At 35.0% G+C, this 20,742-nt stretch overlaps 1 protein-coding gene across 1 annotated transcript; it reads right to left on the reverse strand.

Moving 5' to 3' along the window:
* Positions 1-1,462: 1,462 nt before the first annotated feature.
* On the reverse strand, positions 1,463-20,037 carry LOC137396498 (carboxylesterase 1C-like). Its single transcript, XM_068082796.1, has 7 exons — positions 19,909-20,037; positions 12,783-12,973; positions 6,962-7,883; positions 5,454-5,660; positions 4,732-4,807; positions 3,228-3,418; positions 1,463-1,729 (listed from the first exon to the last, which is right to left on the reverse strand). The coding sequence occupies exons 1-7, from the start codon at positions 20,027-20,029 to the stop codon at positions 1,707-1,709; spliced, it is 1,731 nt and encodes a 576-aa protein (XP_067938897.1). The 5' UTR covers positions 20,030-20,037; the 3' UTR covers positions 1,463-1,706.
* Positions 20,038-20,742: the final 705 nt, after the last annotated feature.

The raw sequence follows: 20,742 nt of genomic DNA on the forward strand, positions 1-20,742 counted from the left end.
GGGCAGGCAGAGGCTTTTGCTAAATGACCGTTGCCCCCACATTTAAAACATGCGCGCCCTTTTGCTGGGCACTTGTGGTTAATCCGTTGCTCTAAACCACAATCACCACAGATTGCTTGTCCCTTGCTGAAACAATTCCTCTTGACTGCATTCATTTCAGGTTTCACATCTGGAAGCGTAATCTGCTCTATAGCGACCTTGGCCTTCGCTTCTTGCAACAACACACTAATATCAGTTAGCTTTGACTCCTCAAGTGCGATCAGCTTAGATCTCAGCATAGTGTCCCGCATTCCACGGGGAAATTGTTCCGCCAGGTTGACGTCGAGACTACTTGCAAACTCACTTTGGCGAGCTGTCCTTTTCAAGCCCATGAGCAGTAAGTGCTGACGAGAGTCTCCCGTAACTTTGTTCACAGCAAAGTATATCTCCAGATGTTCCAAATATGACTCAACATTCGTAGAGTTGTCAAATTCTGGCAAATTAGCCATGGCTTTATTATCCGGCATCCTCGTCGTCAATTTAGTGTATCAAGACTTCTGGTGGCTGGCTAATTCAAGACTGTTTTATTTTTACATTACAAGCAATATATATGTGTATGCAAGTCATCAATGATTCACCATAGTGACGATTTCAGGTGCAAAGACAACAGCACCGAGAAACAAACATATTGCCACATTATTGCAATTGTTGACAGTATGATTCAGGTGGCATGCTTATGACCCTGATACACTACAAGTTGGTAAGCTTATGACCAACAGCAATAGTGTTAAAAGACAAAAAGACATGTGAGTTGCAGGAGGTAAAAGGTCATTCAATATCATACCACTCCATCATGTGGTCTACAGAGCAGCTAGTCGGCTATTGCCGCACCCTCCAATTATCATCGTTCAGCCAGATGCCTCATGTATGTTTATTGTAGCTAGACACAAAATATCTTGCCACTTGATGAAGCATAATGCGACAAAGTTATTTTTGCTGTCAATTTCCTTACGTTTCTTCCTGTGGCTGATTTATTTTTCTGCTTTGAATTGTGAGGGTATTTGTTAGCCTGCGACAATTTTTAGTTACATTGTTATTAAGTCTAGATATACGTGAGAATCATCCAATTGGAAGACAAATAATAAGATTGTTAGAACCCAACTGAACTTAGTCGATGGATTTTTGTGGCTTTTATGATGTTCTTTTTTTCGCATGTTTAGACAATTCTCAAATTGCATTGGTTGTTTATTAAAGGTTTTACACCTATTAAGAAAAAGTTATTGGCAAGATGAGCAGGTGAATAAGGATGTTAAGTGGTGCAGTACAGCCGAAGAATTACATCACATAAGATTGAAAACTTTTTTCCACATTTTACAAATATTACTACATGTATATTTGGGCAAAGTATGTAATTAAAGTTATGAATCATTGATGTACTTATTATGAATAACAAAATCACTGTTTCCGACTAAAGCCATTTTATTGAGAATAATATAAAATTATTTCAATGAAATCATTGTTAACATTTTTATCTATAAAACATATTAATCAATGGTGTAGTACAATTATAAACTTCAAAAAATTATTTGAAATAAAGTTAGTTATCCTTTCCTTTCACATTCCTAGCTAGTTTGGCATACTTTCAATTGGCTCATACTCGACAGCCAATTAGTGCAAGAAACACAACTCTAAGCAGAGTGCACACAACTAGCAGTGTAGTCAGTACTTTACTGGCAGCTCTTGGGGTCAGCTACAATACACCAGATAGATATGCATCTAAATGATGATAAACAGTGAAGTAGTTACAGGCAAACTAGTAGGTCAACGACAAAGGTTAGTTTAGTTAATCGGTGACAGAAATGAGTTATATCAAATAATGTGAGGGAAGTACTGTATATAAGGACTGGTTCATGCTATTTTGCTGTACGACGGCGTATTCCTTTTGATATTAATTGTTGATTAAGTAAACCATAAACCGATGGCATCAAGAAAGCACTGCGGATAAGTCGGGATAGTTGCAGCTGTCAAACTTTCTCGATGCTTTGTCTAGCATCAACAACCACCTGTGCAATGTAATTTCGGCAATTGTGAATTGCGGTCGCTGATAGTATGATTTATTTATATTCATGCTAGTCACTATGGGACTAGTATTTGAATCAAGCATGCAAAAACCAAAAGTGTTTCAAAGAGATTAAAAGGAAAAATGGGAACACTACGTAACGTAACATTTGCTGATGCAAACGCGGATGGGTTTGGGATAATGTGAACATTGTTATCATTGATGATCACCGAAGTATTGTGGCACCAACATTGAGATATGGTGATACAGTGTGAACCAGCATTTAGCTAACAATAGCAAGTTTATTTGCAGATGGACTAGTTTTTATGCAAATCTAATAAAACGTTTGAGAGAAAATGCCAATTCTGGTTTATAACAAAACACTGTGCAATATTGTTTTAGTGTGAAAGAAAAAGTACACAAAATAAAGTCTTTATATTTTTCCTGGTAACTTTAAAGAGTTTTGTTGAGGTTTCTGAGTGTGATGATTGATAGTTCTTTAATATTAGAAATAACTCTATGAGCATTATCCAACCTATGAATAAATCTATAATGACGGTTGCCAAAAGACAAATGTCAAATGTCAAAAATATGACTAATAAATCAAAAGATTTTACTTTCAAAGCTGGCAAAAATAAATTCAGAGATTTTTTAAAAAGTACTTATCACTTATAATCAGCGTAGATACACTTTCAAATTCACTTAGAGTAATTCTATTGTTTTTGCCGTTTTCTTCAAACTTATTTTCATGCAATTGCTTCTCAATAGTTTTTTTTAATCAAATTGAACATAAAGTTGCAAATAAAAGTAAGGTGGTCAATATGTTACTCATGCACATTGATAAGATAAGGAAATCTTGATGAGTATCTTAGTTTTTTGTTGCAACATTTTAAAACACTTTAAGAAGCTAACCTATAACATCCTTTTAGCATGACGAAATCAGCTAAGCAATGGGAACCTCTAAATAAAGAGTTTTTATAAAGCATTTCAACAACAAAGTATCAGCAAAACGTATTAGTTAAATTGCAATTGTAATTATAGCCATGCTATTGGCATATCGAATTATAAAGTTATAATGGTGATCAATTACAGTTGTTACTTATTCAATATACTTATATTAATAATTTCTATACGCTGCCAGTTATATTGAAGGCTTTCCTTTAACTTACATTTTGTGCATAGTACTTACAGAGACAAAAACTTGGAGAGTCGGAAGGAGTAACAGAACCTTGTTGTTGTAATATGGTGTTGTCAACTGATGACCACAATCTCTGCACATCATTCAGTGGGTAGTTCTTTTGGACAAACCCTCCAGTGTTTAGTATTGTGTAGGCTTGGTTCTTTGGATAGGTAAACTTGCTGAACTCTGGACCAGGGTTCCTGCATAATTACAAAAATTTAATATAACTCTTATTGAACTGCTGAGAAAATTAGGGCACCATGGTTTGGGCTCTCAGTAGTAATTTCCGATATAAAAATAAAAAATAACTACCCAATTGGTATGCACAGTAAGCATTCAGTTATTCCTAAATGATTCCAAGAACTTGGAGTTGTCTTCTGCATGAAACTCTTACAGAGTTTTGACTAAAACTAAGATTATGCTGTCAAAAAGCGCAACCAATTTATTAGAACACTTTTTTGGCATATGTTAAAAAGATTTGTATGGCAAGCATAAAGTTATCACAATAAAACAAATTACAATATTTATAAATATATTATGCCAAACTCTTTGCTGATGTTTTATGACCCATATGCCTTTTCATTGCCAATAAACCCAACTCAGTTTTCATGCGCAACTGTGTAGCCTCATCAAGTCAAAAACTGTAATAATATTCCTGAAAATATTAAGCTTACGCAATAGTAATCTAAAAATCTCATCTGTGTCTGATTGCTTACCACACCCCTTCCTCTCTTCTCCACCCCTTTCCTTTACCTCCCCTAACCTGTACATTCTCTCTCATACCCTCTCCTGCCTTCATAAAAAAATCTAAAAGCGCCTTTCATGTTGAAGCATTGTTTTAGGATTCTTCTGCAGCATAACGCTTTTACATGTTTTTAGTTGCTTTTGAGATGCAGTAAAAAGGCTGCGATAACATTGACAAGAGACTGGCACAGAAGCTTGTGAAAATTATTTGCTATGCAGATATGCGTAGAATTAGCAGTTAACTTTTTTTCTCAAATGCAAAATTTACAAGTATAGCCAATTGCCTACAAAAAGTGGTCAATGTGTATATGAAAAGAGAATAAGTCGTTTACTCACATGCGTACATGCAGAAAACAGTCAACTCACATATTTGCATACAGTAATCAGTCGACTCAAATATTTACACAAGTAAACAGTCGACTCACCTATAGTAATCAGCCAACTCACATATGTACATACAGTAAACAGTCGACTCACATATTTACACAAGTAAACAGTCGACTCACCTATAGTAATCAGTCAACTCACATATTTACATACAGTAAACAGTCGACTCATATATAGTAATCAGTCAACTCACATATTTACATACAGTAAACAGTCGACTCTTATATAGTAATCACTCAACTCACATATGTACATACAGTAAACAGTCAACTCAAATACATGTACGTACGTACATACAGTGAACTGTGAACATGCCAACAATTTATATGCCTACAGGGAACTGTGAACTTACAAATGTTTGTAGAATAAACAGTTGACTCACCCGTATTTAGCAAAGTTTGCCCACATTCTCATCATGTTTTTTGAAAGGTTTTTTTCTTCTGGTGTAAAACTCTGATCTACAGTTACAAAAATCAAAGGGAATATATGTTAGTTCTTGATTGACTAAAGTTCACATCATCGAAGAAGTTGCAAATATCCGCTATTTTCCATAATATTTTCGATCTTCACATGATTAGTTTATTGAGAATGATGATTGTTGTATTAGTACAAAAAACTTTGAAAATTTTTGAAAGCATAGCGTAAAACCTACAAGAAATTTGGCAATTTTGCTGACAATCAATTAAAAATTTTCTGGCAGAAATTGTAATGTTCTGGTGAATATATGTAACATACATTTTTTGCGCAGCAAGCAGTGTGTTTATGCGTTCAAAGTTTTGCTCAATTTTACATTAATTAATTGCAACTTTGTTCAAAGCATGTTTGAACAAAGGACACAGTTAGTTGTAACAACATTACTTGACAGCATATCAGTCATCCAGAAATTTTAGTTGTTGCTTTAAATATTTCAAATAAGTGTTTATAGTACATCAGATACCCTTTTATCGGTTAGGTATAGCATAGTGTTAGCACTCAAGTATCTCCTTTGCACAATTCTACACTTTTAATATCCAGACAAAGCTAGAAACTCAGCAAATACTAGTATATAGCATGTTATCCCAACATCTCAACACATGTTTCATAATCAATGAAAGGTTAAGATACCATTGGTAATGAGTGGTTCACCAAACACATATGGCATCTCATCTGTGTGGTCTGCTCCATATCTCAGCCAATCAGGTCCTTCATACCATGGAGTAGGGTTATTACTTCTCTTGTGGATAAATTCATATGCATAAGCCACTCCCTCAAGATTGGCAGCCCTGTGTACTTGCAGGTGTTGCACATTAGGAATCTTTAAACTGACATCACCTGAATTATACGAGATCAATAAGAAGTATTTACAATATTTTAATAGATTTTATGCAATTTTGACTTCAATTAAGTGCTAAGTATTTTTTCTGTCAGAATTCGTACATTTATGGTTATGCCATGGACTGCTACTTAACAGTTCATGGCATAACATTAATAAACACATATGTGTTTACCTGCTGCTGTTAATCAAGATGGGTTTGTCATTGTGTAAGCATTGCTATTAACGATGATCACTGAAGTAATGTGCAATTAAAAACAATGTGCAGTGATATGATGTGAACCAGCTTTAAAACTGGTCATTTTTTATTTGCTTTTTTCAAAAATTCATTTGCAAACCGCAATTAAAGAAATTTATTAAATGTACCTGTAACATTAACTAACAATTAACCTGTGATTACACGAAAGACTCAAAATTAGAAATAGTCAGTAGGCTAATAATGCAATTCTTGACTAATTGAACGCAATTGTTTTAAAATAAGATTCAAATAAAACCCATCATTAAAAATTTTCTGCTATTGTCTACAGATTTATTGGTCAATGTAATATGAGGTGAAAAATTGGGATGTAAACTTAGGTGAGCAACCATCAATATTTTGAGGTGTATAAACAGAGGCTCTGTTTCAGTCATGGCGGTATGCTAAGCACAGGCTACTGCCATATGGCAGCTAAGCACCACCTAGCTGGCGGTTATGCCGAGTAAAACGACTTATATTATAAGAAGCAGAGCCTACCTAAAGAAGAATATATATCTTTTAAAATGTTTTTACAAAAAATAATACATAGATGAGCCAAGCCTACAACAATGGGATTACTTCAAATTTTCTTCTGAAACTCACGTAGATTTTGGTATCAAATATATCCTTATATCACAACCACTTGCTCACAATGCTGGTTTTGTTAGGGAAGTCTCCTATTTTTAAGTGGAAACAGGTCAACAAATTGGGTCAACAAAATGGGTCAACAGAATGGCTGAAATTTTGATTTACTTGATTTTTATAGCTGGGGTTACAGGTAAAATAGTTCTGAAAACTCAAATATACCAACAGATAATTTTGTATATAAATACATCAAAGAATATAACATATTAAAATGTGTTATATTTAAGCGGATGAACAAATACACTCAACTTACATTTTACTAGCCTTGATTTTTAAACAAGATGGCTGCCAAATTTCAAGAACAGGTTGAAGCAATTTTTTCTATACGATTCTCAGTGGCATACCAAATTTCTCTGACTGCCAATTTACATTTTGTTAGTCATGAATCAGATATACTAACATTTTAAGTACATAACTTACCTGACACTCTCGAGTAGACCTCGACACGCCTGTCTTCTATAGACCTTTTGTCACTTGCCAAAGCTTCTGGTGTATTCATGTAGAAATCAATGAAAGTATTCACTACAAAATCTTTCATTCCCTGATCATTGGGGTAGTTAACAAAAGGCCACTGTTTCAATGCTTCAGTTAAGACTTCAATTGAAATACCTTTAGAAATGTTTGCCCCAGTCATTTGTAAACTGACTGACTGAAGGCTGCCCATATATAGCAAACCATCTTGATCATTCCAACCGCTGAAAACATCGTATTTACCAAAGTTGCCAAATGCTTCAGTACGAGTCACAAATGAGTTGTCCATTGTAAAGTTTGAAAGCGCAGATCCAAGGTCATACGGTATGAAGTCATTGTCAACAACTGCAAAGAAGGAAAATGGCCGGTCGACACAACTAGAAGCAATTTGAAGCTCTTTGGTAGTTTTGGATCGCAAGCAATGAAGAAAATCAGATTTCTTAGCATCACAACTCAAGTTCTTGGCTACCTGCTCAGTTATTGTCATTGGATTTCGATTTATGTAGGTCAACGAAAGAGATGAGCCACTTTCAGTAATTGCTCTTTGAAATAGGTCACGGTTATTTTGAGGTGACATCATTTGAAAACCTACTGATCGTCCACCTGCTGATTCACCGAATATTGTAATAGCAGAACCTTGTCCTCCATAATCGTCAATATTTTCTTTCACCCATTGAATGGCCAGTCGCTGGTCCCAAAATCCATAGTTTCCAGGAAGCTCAGATTCGCCAGTCGTTAAAAAACCAAAAAGATTCAAACGGTAGTTAATAGTGACCACGACCACATTTTCGACAGCCGCAAGCCTTCCTCCATTATAGGTATTGGATTCTCCTGTGCTTAAACCACCGCCATGAATCCAAATCATGACATTCTGTAATATCAACAAGTGTTTTTAAATTAACCTAGTTAAATAATTCGAGGAATTAAAGTCATTTAGATTATTAAATCGGAAACAAAATCAAAACCAAATTGTTTTGTGAAAGAACTTGAAAGGTCTTGTACTCATGCCACGATCAGGAATCAAAAGCATTAAACTCCGCCATATACGTAAGTAGTTTAGCCGCACCAAATAATATCATTTTTAAAATAAAATAAATATAAAATAAATATAAATAAATAAAATTTAGCGCATCAATTTTTCTTCTTAGAAATAATCAGCCTAACTACTGCTACAGTTTTTGGATTTGCTCAGTACAGACCAATTAAATTCAAGTTGAAGATTTCACATATTTTTATTCTCGCATGTTACTAAACTAAGTCATACGGTTGAGAATATTTTGGGATAATCCGTAATCTTTAGGTAAGTCGGTAAGTAAGTTGACTGTTAACTGTATGTACATATGTGGGTTGACTGTTTATTTTATGTACGTAGAAAAGAAAGTAAACAGCATATTTCATTTTCATATACAAATTGACCCCTTTTTGTTCATGTAAGATATTGCAGGTGGTATAAAGTGGTTTGTAAACTCCATATGTATGTACACTTCAAAATTTTTCTTTTGTCTGGTTTTAGATTTGTCTTCCATGTGTTCAGTTATAGCGAGTAAAATATAGCAATGACAATTTTATATAACACTGAAATTGAAGTCATGGCAATTTCAATTACAAGTTTCTGAACAATTAAATTAAATGTAATTTAATTTGCCACCCAAATTAAAAGTTAAGACGTTTGTATCATCCTCAAGTAGCTCACCTATGGTTTCTTGTTGCGGTTGTAGCTAAATATCAACGGTTTATTATGATTTAATATTATGTTTCGCGTTTGTTTTTTATTCATCTTTTTAAAACCATTTTAGTATCCATTATCAGTATTTTTGGTCTGTATAGTTTTCAATTGTGCCACTTCGATTTAAAAGGCTCTGTTACTGTGTGACTGTAAGAGTGCAATTTCAATTTTTAGTTTTGAAGATTGAAATCTTTTTGGTTCTCGCAAACGACATTTGCTAGAATTTGTGAAAGTAAAATTCGTTTAACTGAACACTCTCAATCAGAAATTGCCTCAACACTTTTTTTTGTTTGGTCATAAAAAGTAGCCTCATACACCCCGGTGATGCATTTACTTTCGATATCTTATTTTTACATTTGTACGAATATTGAGAAGTACTAGTATCGTCATATTCAAGATTTTTATAGATAGCTGAAACAGTAAAGCATTTTTTATTTGCAAACAATTCTTTGTACTCATTGTTGCTATTAAATCAACGTGCTCATGATTTTTTCCCAATTTGTAATAATTGTAGCTAATCACCTTTCGTTGTGACAAAACACACTCCTTTTCTAGCCATGACTTGCTAATTATTTCACATTGAAACACCTTTACAGTTGTTTTAGTTTTTTTCTCTTAATTTATTTCAACTGCACAAATCACTTGTCTCATAACATGAACTTTTAAAGTTAAACTGGTAAATTTTTTTATGCTGAATGAAAGTGAATTTTCTGTGAAAAGAGATTTTTAATACCCGTGCAATGCCGGGCATTCACTAGTCTATATATATACTTCTGTGTCAGTTATTTTTGTGTTCAAGTACAGTAACTTAACACTAGCAACAAAGAATCAGTTTTGCACAGGATTTCATTTCGGAGAAACTAGTTTTGCAGACAAGACGGTCATCCAATTCACTGAACTGTCTCTGCCCTACTGAGAGATAATTGCTCACATACCTATGCAGCTTACTATCGGTTACTACGGTTACTAAGAGTGTAACATAATAATTATGAGCAATCAACTGTTATAAGCAAGCTGGCTTCAGATAACCTCAGAAATTACTTTTGTTAAAGCAAATATTTAAACTAGCTAAGGTGTTAGCTAGTTTACCGAAATTCATTGAGTAAAGAAACTGAGCAAATAGCAACTACATTACCTGCCACTGCTTATAAGGTGTTTTAAATTTTGAGCGACCGTGTAGTAAAAGAGGTAAAAAAAGTTTTGTTAAAAATCTGTTTTGCTACAGCTCAAGTTTTCAAAAATTTTAATTATGCATTGAGATTAATTAATTATGCATTGGAGACACATTCGGAGATAAGCACATTCATTTAAAAGGTAACAAGATGAATTTTGTATATTTGTTAATTAAAAGTAAATTTTCTGTGAAAAAACTGTTTTCATTATTTGTTCAGCAGCAAGCATTTTGTTAGTATATATTATATTTAACAAGAATACTGCTTAGCAAAAAAACACTTGTATGGATAAGCAGTTTTTAGACTAGAAAAGTTTTTTTTTAAGTGACTGACTTTCTTTCTCATAAAGGGCGCAACACATTGTTTTCCACTTCTAAGGATGATTCCACTTGGCTACTGCTTGGCAACCACTATTAGTAGAAGGTCTTCTGTTGCACCCACAAAAGCAGATACTAACAATGCTGCGACCACTCTAGCTGATCTTAAAACCTACTGATACAGCGTCAGCTACATGACCTTCAGCTTTAATTAGCTTTGAACCTTGAGCTTTGAATTGACCTCCAAGTTTTCCAACTCAGATTTGCCATCACAAGCTCAGCAGATGCCGAGTAAGAACTATATTTGGTATGCTGTCAATGATATGCAGCCAATAAAATTTACAGTGGTTAACCTTTTAAACCCTGGCCGTTCTTTTTTTGCAAGACGCCAATTTTGATGGGCAATTGTCCAACAAAAGGATGGTTTTAAACTTGTATTAAATGCACCTAATTATACTCATAATTCAAAGATGTTTGATAAAATACCCGCTGCAAAAGTCCAACAACAAAACCAAATGTCACAACATATATAAAAAAAATATGTTTCACAGTTTTTGAGCTAAAACCATAACCATTTGTACTATTTTAAAAATAACTTCTAAAAATCTTTTAAATTGCATCATGTCAATTGAGCATACATTTATTATTATTATGACTCAAAATTATTTGCAAAATTATAACTAGTATCATATAAGTGTTTATCAACTGTTTTTATCCGCATCACAATCATCTATCACATACCAAAGAACTGAGTTGCATTAATTTTTTCCGCAATATCATCCCAGAAAAATTGTTAGTACAAGGAAGGAAATAGATAAATATATTGGGAACAATTAAAATGGGAGAAATTTTGTTGGTCTAGCGTCGTGTGCAAGAATTAATGAGATTGGTTTACACTGTTGGTTACAAACAGCATTTTTAAACAGAGCCAGGTGGGTGCCAGCATTCCGGTCGTTGAGGTTTTTGACTCTTCCAACACAATGCCGGAATACTGGCCATCAGGGTTCAAAAGGTTAAAGTGCAACTATTTTGATTGAGGTTAGCTTTGGCTGTTTCAGTGGCTGTATCTGCGGCAGAGCTTTCATTCTTAGTTTTTAAATCAACAGAGGTGTATACAAATGCGATGCTTAGATTTTTTTGTTTAGATTTGTTTGCATACTAGGCAGAGAGGTTTGGGTCACAAGGTGTGAAAAATGTTTGGTATAAAATAGGAATATATGGCAAGCATTAATTTAGGTATATTCATATTGAAAAATTTGGAGTTATCATCTAATGCTATGGGACCTTCATTGTTTTTATTGTGTCAAAAACTCAAAAGTGTTAAAATGACAGATTTCTAGCAAACAAAAAGTGTTTATAACGCACCAAAAGGTCAATAATTATTATCATTATTAATTCACAGAAAATTTTTTTCAATAATATCAGTTAATAGTATTTGTGATGCATTGACACATGCGTTTATGTGCACGTTGTCTAAACATTTTTGGCAGAGCGTAGCTTTTACGCATTGTTATTTAGTATAGACCTACATACTTTTCGCGGAAACAAAGAGAAAACCGTTGCTGCATGAACAAGTTGCGCATGAGTGCTGAGCACATATTTAGCTATAAAATTGTAGTGCAAATTTTATCGTGACTATTTAAAGCAACAATTAATTGTTGCAATACAAAATTATAATTACATGCAAAAATTTTAAAAAGGGTTTATTGCGAAATAAAACCCCACAGACTGACACGCGTTTGGTCCGCTTGAGATAATTTGTTAAATGATATAGTCAGTGGAAAAAGTAAAGTTATACAATTGAAATCCAAGTTTGTACAATTACTTGCATCAATATATTTTTTCTCCAGAAATAGAACCTAAATAAAAGCAAGTTTATTATAAAAAATAGAGTATACCAGACTTAATCAGCAAAAATAATTTACTTAAATCATTTTATTGGCAGGAGAAGTTACTTTGCTACATATACGAAGGGTTGTTTCTGTTAAGTACTCCCATCAATCCAAATAAGTAAATTTCAATTAAAAAATGAATTTGAATATGAATAAAGTTGAATTGATAAGAATGAACTTGTTCACGCAATTACTGTTACATTGTCTCCTTACTACTGAGATAGACTAACATGTTTTTCAGACTTAATGCATTGGCATCTCGCCACCAGTTTGCTGGTTACGCATGCCAGCAACTTTGTTGATATGTTTGGTCAGGGCATCATGTATGAAGTATGCCTAGTTGTGAAGCACGAAGAGGGCCAATCAGCAAGCACAAAGCTTTCTGTATACGAAAACTACAGTTCTAGCAATAGACTTCATATTTTTTACATTTTTTGAAATCATTTGGCAAAATATTTTTATATCAATAATATTTTTGATATGAGTAAATGGTATGTACTTTTGCAAAAAGGTTTACCGTCAACCTAATTAAATAAATTAACATTTACAAAGTTTGCAAACTCTCAACTAAAGCAATAATGTTAATATTGTCATTGTACCAATTTAAATCTTTTAAAGTTTGTTCTTCGAAGCAGCTGATATCTAAGACAAAAGATTACTCACCTTCAAGCCATTTGTCTGCGGAGAATAGATGTTGAGAAAGAGGCAGTCTTCACCTCCTTTCAGCGTATATTGTGCTTGAGCACAGACCTCACCAAATTCAGTAGCGTTCAATTCGCTGCTCAGGAAACTTCCATATGGCTGAGGCTTAGCCAGCCGAAGGTCTCCTATAGGTGGCTTGGCATAAGGAATTCCTTTAAAAGGTTTTGATAAAAATCAGAAAAAATATATTATACATTTCAATTTTGAATGTTTCAATTCATTTTATGCTCTGTTTAGCCTATGGTAAATGGACAAATAAGATGATTTGGGCCATGCTCAAGGGTTTTTCTTGAAAATTTGAATTGAAACAAATTGAAGTATTAAATATTTTGTGGCAATCAAGTGCTTAGCCAAATTTCTGGTAGAAACATTTAACCTTGAAAAACTAATAAAATCAGTTATATAGTTTCTAAATTCAGTTCAGTTTAATAGAGGCTATTAACTGCATTAAAATTGTCAATAGGAAATAAAATTTGGTGATTTAAAAATTGTTTGAAGATAATGCCTTCCTATTGTAAGTACAGCTGCTTGATGACTCAGCAGTTGGTACATTGTCCCAAAGCAGACATTGTTTGGTGGTCTAGGATGCCTGACCTACTTAACAACAGGTCAAAGTTTGATTTCTTAACAGGCCTTTGGCTGTGACAACAAATGACAGGTGACAGGAATGACCTCAAACATAAACTAGTTATATTATCAAGACTTCGACATTTCTAGTCCTTGGTGGAAAAATTGCTTTTAAAACATACATTGCCTCTGCTTGTGATAAGCTAAGTGGGCATCATACTCTCAAGTTTGTGGTTTCAGAGGAATTATATGATTTTTAATAAAAGTATCAAAACCATTTTTAAGATATATATTTATCAAGTATTGCTAGAAACACTAGTTTAAAAAATAAACAAAGAAAAAGCACTGAATACCTCTAGTGTAGAACGAAGTATAGTATAATTTATAATATGGAGAGTGCTTCACTGTTGGTTAATCACGATAGATCTGTTTCTAGCAGATATAGATCTGCTCTCGTCAGGCAATAGTTTGAGTATCAAATTGTCAACTGATGAGATAGATATGTGTAGGTATAAGTATATATATTTTTTTTATATATACATGTTTATATTCACTAGATATATATAGCAGAAAACAAAGACCTTTACGAGCCCAGCCTTTAGCAAAGAACTGCCCGGCAGCTCGAGCTCTGGAGGAAACAGGAGCCACAGGAAAATTTTCCAGAGAGCTAGTTCAGAATGAGAGTCTCTCGCAAGCTCAGCTTCTACCCTCGGGAAAAAATGCTTCCAGAGCAGTTCCAAAGAGCCACTTCTGCTCACTCAGCCACTGGGCCGGTATGGGGAGTGGGCATGGGTATCAGTAAAAGCAGCCAATCTAGCGAGGCACCGGCGTAGCGATTAAGAAGCCGAGAAGATAAAGCGCTGAAGAAGTTAGTGAATCGGAGCGATTTACTTCTGCACCTCACAGTGAGCCAGTTCTATCTTGGAGGTATCATGGTATTTCTACGACAACTACTGCTACCAATCTTTTTTACAAGCGACCCTTTCAAAACAATTATAGCTAATTCAGGTAAAGAAGTTGATTTTGGCGAATACGCAAAGCCTACTGGAGTCAGTGGAAACAGAGGTAAAAAAGGTGTTGGCAGGCTTGCTCAGTGAAGAAGATCAGTCAGGGTCTGTGTGTCAGAGCACCAGCCTTGCTGTCTTTGATGATGCAGCGGGACTCCTTAAAAATCAAGGCAGTGCTCTGGGCAGTCTGCATTCTCCGGCAAATCTATTACTCACAAACACATTCGAGTCAAGACACGCCGGGTGGACTCCATCACTGCCATTGACCAAACCATACTTACTTGCATAGTGCCATGTAAAACTATGCTGAGCACCCAAACAGCCGAGGTGCCCTCAAAAAATTCACCAGTGCTTTAAGTGGGTAGAAGACGAGTCGGCCCAGATTGCATGCATAGCAAAGACTGAGCACATTCAGTTGCCAGCTCCTACACAGTCTCCACTAAAGAAGCTAAAAGTTTAGTTTGCTAAACTATAACCAGGACAAGAAAGTAGTTGTCTTCACTAGGTTTTATGTCAGTGGCAACACCTGGGAGCAGCTAGAAGAGGCACTGAAGAAACCTGGCACATGTGGCATGTTCGGTGTGACTACAAGTAATTGTAGGAACTGGCAACACGTAGTACAGCATTTTACTATCTATGTCGGTCTCTGCAGATACCAGCATGTCTCATGAAACTAACTCCTGGCACACCAAAAGGAATGCCAAGGCGTTGGATGTGGCAAGGCTTTATACTTGGTTGACCGGGTTGGCTAGAAGCAGTTCCTACACACCAAGGGGTGGCTAATCGACTTAGATAATTTTTAACTGACTGTGGCCGACCTCCCCTTTGAGAGCCGACAGCTCGGCCAGTTGTAACTGGGTGTGACAGAGCCAAGAGAAAAGCTGCCAACAAAGGTACCAAAGCCAACACAGAAAGCCCAGGCTGCTGTGCCTTGACTGAACTAGCCTAGATCTCTCGAACTTGAAACCGACAGCTAACCACCGAAGAAAAAGCATTTGCCAACCTGGCAGAAGTTGCCTCCGCTGGAGCCAAAAAAGAGACTGGCTACCCAACATGCATTGAGACCCAGGCTGAGAAGTTAGCTTACCTCATCAGTGTACTTACAACTGATGAACTTTTTTATGCTCACCAAGAGGGGAGAGCTCCCAGTTGAAGGACGATAGCCGTCATTGGCAGAGTATGGCCTTGAGGACGTGCTAACCAATACAGGCCTAGCGTTTACAGAGTGAAAAACCAAGCCTTCGCTGAGACCAATGTAAAATGACTGACGTCTGATGCCAGACATCACTTGCTCTCCTCACGACTACTCTCACCTCCTATTGCTGAGTGGGCAGCCCTAAGGGTTTTAATTGGGAGAGGGTATTATGGAAAGACGCAGTGGCCAGAGCAGATGGGGCCAACTCTACGAGCACTGGCATAGCTATGCCAAGCTTCTCTATAACAGCAGGAGGTGAACTGATTTGGTAAGCCAAAAAAAAAAGGGCAATTGTGGACAAATTACCAAAGAGAGGTGGAGCCGATCGAAAGGAGAAATGTATGTAAGGGACCGACTGATTATCGCTAAACAGAGCAGTATGCACATACTCTGCATGCTTGCTCATGCTTTGACATTCATGTACTATAATATATTCACTATTAAATATATATGTATATATTATTTTGATGAACACTCAGTGAATTTGTTTGCCTTATTGTTATCGTGTAAAGTAAAAGGTTAGGCAGAGCTCGTTACACATGTAATCGCTAAGCTTTGTGCAAAAAATAGATTTAACTGTCAATAGTTAGGTAAAATAATCGGCTTTGTCTTTGTTATGTCTGTTGGGTAGAACTATAAAAAAACTAAATGTTAATAATTAAATAAGAAATCCCTCAAGTGTTTTCAACTTTAAATTTAAAATTAACAAAATATACTGAGAATTTAAAAGCTTGGAAGCTTTGGCTCGTTTTTCAAGCTGATATATATAAATGATTCTCGAAAACTTTGACTTCAGCTTACTGTAGTTAGTTGAAACCGAACCCGCTGAGCACTGAACCTTAAGCGCTTGTATGATCTCAAGAAAATTTAAAATATTTATGTCAACCTATCAAATGATTATTAGTACATTTATGTCAACTGTCTGCATCTCACAAAAATAGGTAAGATGCAAACATTACTAGAGCTACGGTAGATATTTCAATGGTGTACCAGTTAGTTGCGTATGATAATTGTTCTTATAAAACTAAACTGATTTGTGTTTAATTTAATTTCATTGAATTGAGAAAATAAACTAAGTTTCTAAGCCTTCCTAGTTGTCTACTTTACTTCCAAATACTGTTCAAGCCATCTTTAGCATCTTCAGTATTTTGTTTAAGGAACATATCCAATCAGCACCAGCAGTTAAATGGCTGTAACTAACATTTTAGAGTGATAAAATGTTTTCACTGATGCGGTTTCATTGAAGAGTCTAAACTTGGACTGGACATCTGCTATATTAAAATTGCTGTATTCGCCTTTTGGAGACATGATACAATAATCTGTAGTGAAAACATTTTTCTAGCTCATATGTGTAGTTTGTAGTTTCTGCTATTAAAAAAATAAAGTCAATACCAATGCTGAAAATTAGTCTGATAAGATTCCATGAGCATTCTTTCATTAATACAATATGATTCTTTCAAAGAGGTAAAAGGTCCTTCGTCAGCAACACAAAGCGCTAAAAGTTGCTAATGTGCAAGTGGGTGCCAAAAGGTATGATTTCCATTTTGACTTCATACAATTGAAAAGGCTGTAAAAATACGTGTTACCAAAACTAAAAAGGAACTTACACAAAGATTTAGTAGATTTCAGTAGAAAATATCTTTATTTTCTTATCATTTGCGAATGTTTTTGATATTTGAGGAAATTCCAGGATGTTTCAGGGTTAAAATTAATATAAACTTCTTGCAATTCAACACTCGGAAAACGGTACTTGCAAAATGACATCACTAGTTGTTATCAGTGCGATATTTGATGTCGGTTATTGCTTTCAATTTGTAGCATTACACGTTTGATTCTGTCTGTCCCTTTGCAATTATGAATACCTTAATCACCTGTTCGCTTGATATGAACATTTTAATAGTGATGAAGTTTCATCAATTTAATATTAAAACATGCAAAAAATCAGATCACTTCAAACATCATTAACAATTCCAAATGATGGAAAAACATCAATACTTTCTTATAAAATTTATTAAAGATCTTGTGAGTGCTCATCTTTAACCTTGTAGCGGTATACGGATGCGAGTTCCTTGATCCTATATTGCAGTTGCAGTTTTCAATCAGCTGTGAAAGTGCTAAAAATAAGCACAGTTCCTTTTTAATTAAATATTATATTAATAGTTCAAGCTTGTAAAACTCAATAAATGAACCAAAAACCAATTATAGCGAATAGTTTTTGTCACACTTTTTCCTATATGTGATGTATTAGAACTGAAAAAACATGATGGTTAATATGAGCCAAGCTTGATATAGTTTTTACAAATAAAATAATAATTAGCTTTAGTGTAAAGTTTTAGTTGCTGACAAGGGACTCTTTAGTTAGCTTGTCTAGTTTGTATCTTTACTACAAATAAGGTCAATCAGGTCAAAGGTCAATTAGCATATTATTAGAAACTAATGTTCCGATGCCATTTATCATTTCTCGGTCAATTAAAAATGCTCTTTATATTTTGGCAGTATTTACCAAAATAATAGTTTGATCAATTCGAAATTTTTGTGTTTTGCTTAAAACATCTACCGCTCAAAGCGATCAAAGTTTGGTCATAATACGTAAACTGAAAATACAAACCAATTAATGTTTTGTCAGCATCAAGTTTGTGTTTCTCGGTCTGTTAGAAGTACCTTCCTTATTTTGGCAATATCTTAACACTAGTAGCTCAATCAACTTGAAACTTTTGGGTTATGTAAAGCCATTCTGCACAAGAAATCAAATCTTTGTGATTTTATGTGAATCGGAAATACAGAAGTGCAAAAAGAGCAGTGTTTGGCTGCCAACCATTTTTCATTTCTCTTTCTGATAGAAGTGCTGTAGTTGCTTTGCTATATCTCAAAAAATGGTAGATCAAATTAACTTGAAATTTGGGAATTATAGTAAAAGCTTATATCATAAGATGTCACCAAAACTTGTTAATGTTTGGTAAACTGGAAGTAAGCAACAACAAAGCAAAGCAATGAATCCAAGTTAACTCGGCTGAGGATCAGGTAGAAAAACATATTCCCAAGTTATCTCAGGTTCAAGCTGCAAACAGTTTAAACAATCAGACTTACAAACCCCATCTACATGCACAAGGTCAAGGTGACCACCACAGTGCTGCCACTGTGTAGTGCTGTGCATTGTGACAGCTTTTCAAAAAGATATTTTCTTATAGGTATTCAAAGTTTTCACAATTGCTACTATGTGTCAACTGCTGCAGTGTTCTGCTTGAAAAAAACGCTGATATAGTGCTACCAAGCAAGTGTAAAACAGCAGCATATCTTCAACGCATAAGATGATTGATAATGATAGTTTTCTTATGAAAAGTACAGCTCGTACTTGTATAATGAGGCATTTAGTTAACAACAACTCAGAGCAAAGACAGCCGTTAAAATTAAGCCGATATTCCTTTAACGCAAAAAAAACACAAATCTCTTGTAATTCCACTGTGCAGTCGCAGCAAGCTGTGAGTATAACATTAAGTTCCTGCATAAGTAAGAGAAGTTTGCTAAGGCAATACAGCCCCCTCCCCCGCCTCTCATATCTCGCTTAGTATATTCCCAAGCTAGCAATATGCTCTCTAGAGTTGTATCTTTATGTAGTGTTTGTTTTTAAGTTCATTTCTCTTATATATATTCCCTAAATATCAAAGAAAGGAAAAAAAGCTATTTTTCAAGAATAAATAAATATACAATAAAATGAGAATTAATAAAAAGTAAAAAATACTGCATGCACAGTAGTGCACTACTGTGCATGCACTACTACATGCACTATTGTGCATACAGTAGTGCAATACTGCATGCAGTAGTGCACTACAGTGCATGCACTACTACATGCACTATTGTGCATACATTAGTGCAATACTGCATGCAGTAGTGCACTACTGTGTATGCACTACTGCATGCAGTAGTGTATGCACAGTAGTGCACTATTGTATGTATTGTCCATAATGACTAATTGGCTAACCGGATTCACTTTCGAAATTTTAGTTTAGCTTAGGTATTTTAATTCTTGAAACTCAAGATTGAAATACTAAATAAAATATCAACAGTAAAATTGTTAAACAGTAAAATTTTCCGACCAAACAGTAGGCCTAAATATGGTTCTAATACAAAAGAGGAAAGAATTAAAGGATACCATGTTGTTGCAAGACGATGAATTATTATAATCTATTTAACCATGAAATCGCACATCGAATTGTATTCTGTAACAAATTACTATTGTTAAATGATGACCAGCTGTTGCAAACTACACCTTCAAATTGAAATAGCTGAGAATAAAATACATTTTGCAGATGTAACTTACCTCGGAATACATTCACCTGTTGACCTAACACTGTGGAGCTGACACCTGTCACCTTACCAAGTCGAGTTTGTATTTGTACTTCAGTTGCTATCAAATACTTAACTACTAACAGGAGGAGCATTAGCACCCTCATCTTCAACACTTGTTAGTAACTAGCTGCAGCCTGTCTGATGCAGCAAGTAGACAGTGCATACTTGGATTGATAACAGCGTTGCTATTATTAGATAATGATTGGCTGCTCGGCTTCAGTACACGTTTGTAATTGGCTAAGCAAAGTCAAAAGTCCTGTAAGGGTGCCTAGTTAAAATTCCCAGCTATTGATAGATTAGAATTGCTTATGTTTTTCAAGGGTTAAAGAACTGAGGCTATATGTTGTTATCGAGAGCTGAGCCTATCAGTTATATGCTTGGATAAACCAGGCTGTGCCGGTATGATGAGTTAGTCTCATAGCATTGTCTCAAGGACTACGTAGATAATTGCTACTCTTGTTTGCTCACCGCAGTGTTGACCATAAACCATTATCGGCACAATACGGTTAAGATTGTCAACAAGTGATGAAATGCACAAACCGTAGACAGAAAGTTCTCCTTTGACATGAGAAAAAATCAACTGCTTTCTCTACTCATTTTTACTAGAATAATGTCCCAGTTGTAGGGTTACATTTACTCAATGACTGTTGTTCATTTTTATCATTTATAATATTTAAAGGAAAACTTCATTCCAGCCAGTCTTCAAGTCAGCCTTGTTGAAGTCTAGGCATTTTATTGCTACTAAACCTGCACAGGTTGAAATAATAAATGGTCATAACTCTTTGAAATGTATTTATCAGATAAA

This window comes from Watersipora subatra, chromosome 5 (assembly GCF_963576615.1).
Source record: "Watersipora subatra chromosome 5, tzWatSuba1.1, whole genome shotgun sequence".
Lineage (NCBI taxonomy): Eukaryota > Metazoa > Bryozoa > Gymnolaemata > Cheilostomatida > Watersiporidae > Watersipora > Watersipora subatra.

What these genes read in the sequence shown, in the direction of transcription:
- LOC137396498 (XM_068082796.1), bottom strand. Translation starts at nt 20,029, where the DNA reads ATGCTCCTCCTGTTAGTAGTTAAGTATTTGATAGCAACTGAAGTACAA. An exon ending in ACAGGTGAATGTATTCCGAG is followed by an intron (nt 12,974 to 19,908) that starts GTAAGTTACATC and finishes AACCTTTTAAAG; the next exon opens with GAATTCCTTATGCCAAGCCA. An exon ending in TGAACCACTCATTACCAATG is followed by an intron (nt 4,808 to 5,453) that starts GTATCTTAACCT and finishes TTGTAACTGTAG; the next exon opens with ATCAGAGTTTTACACCAGAA.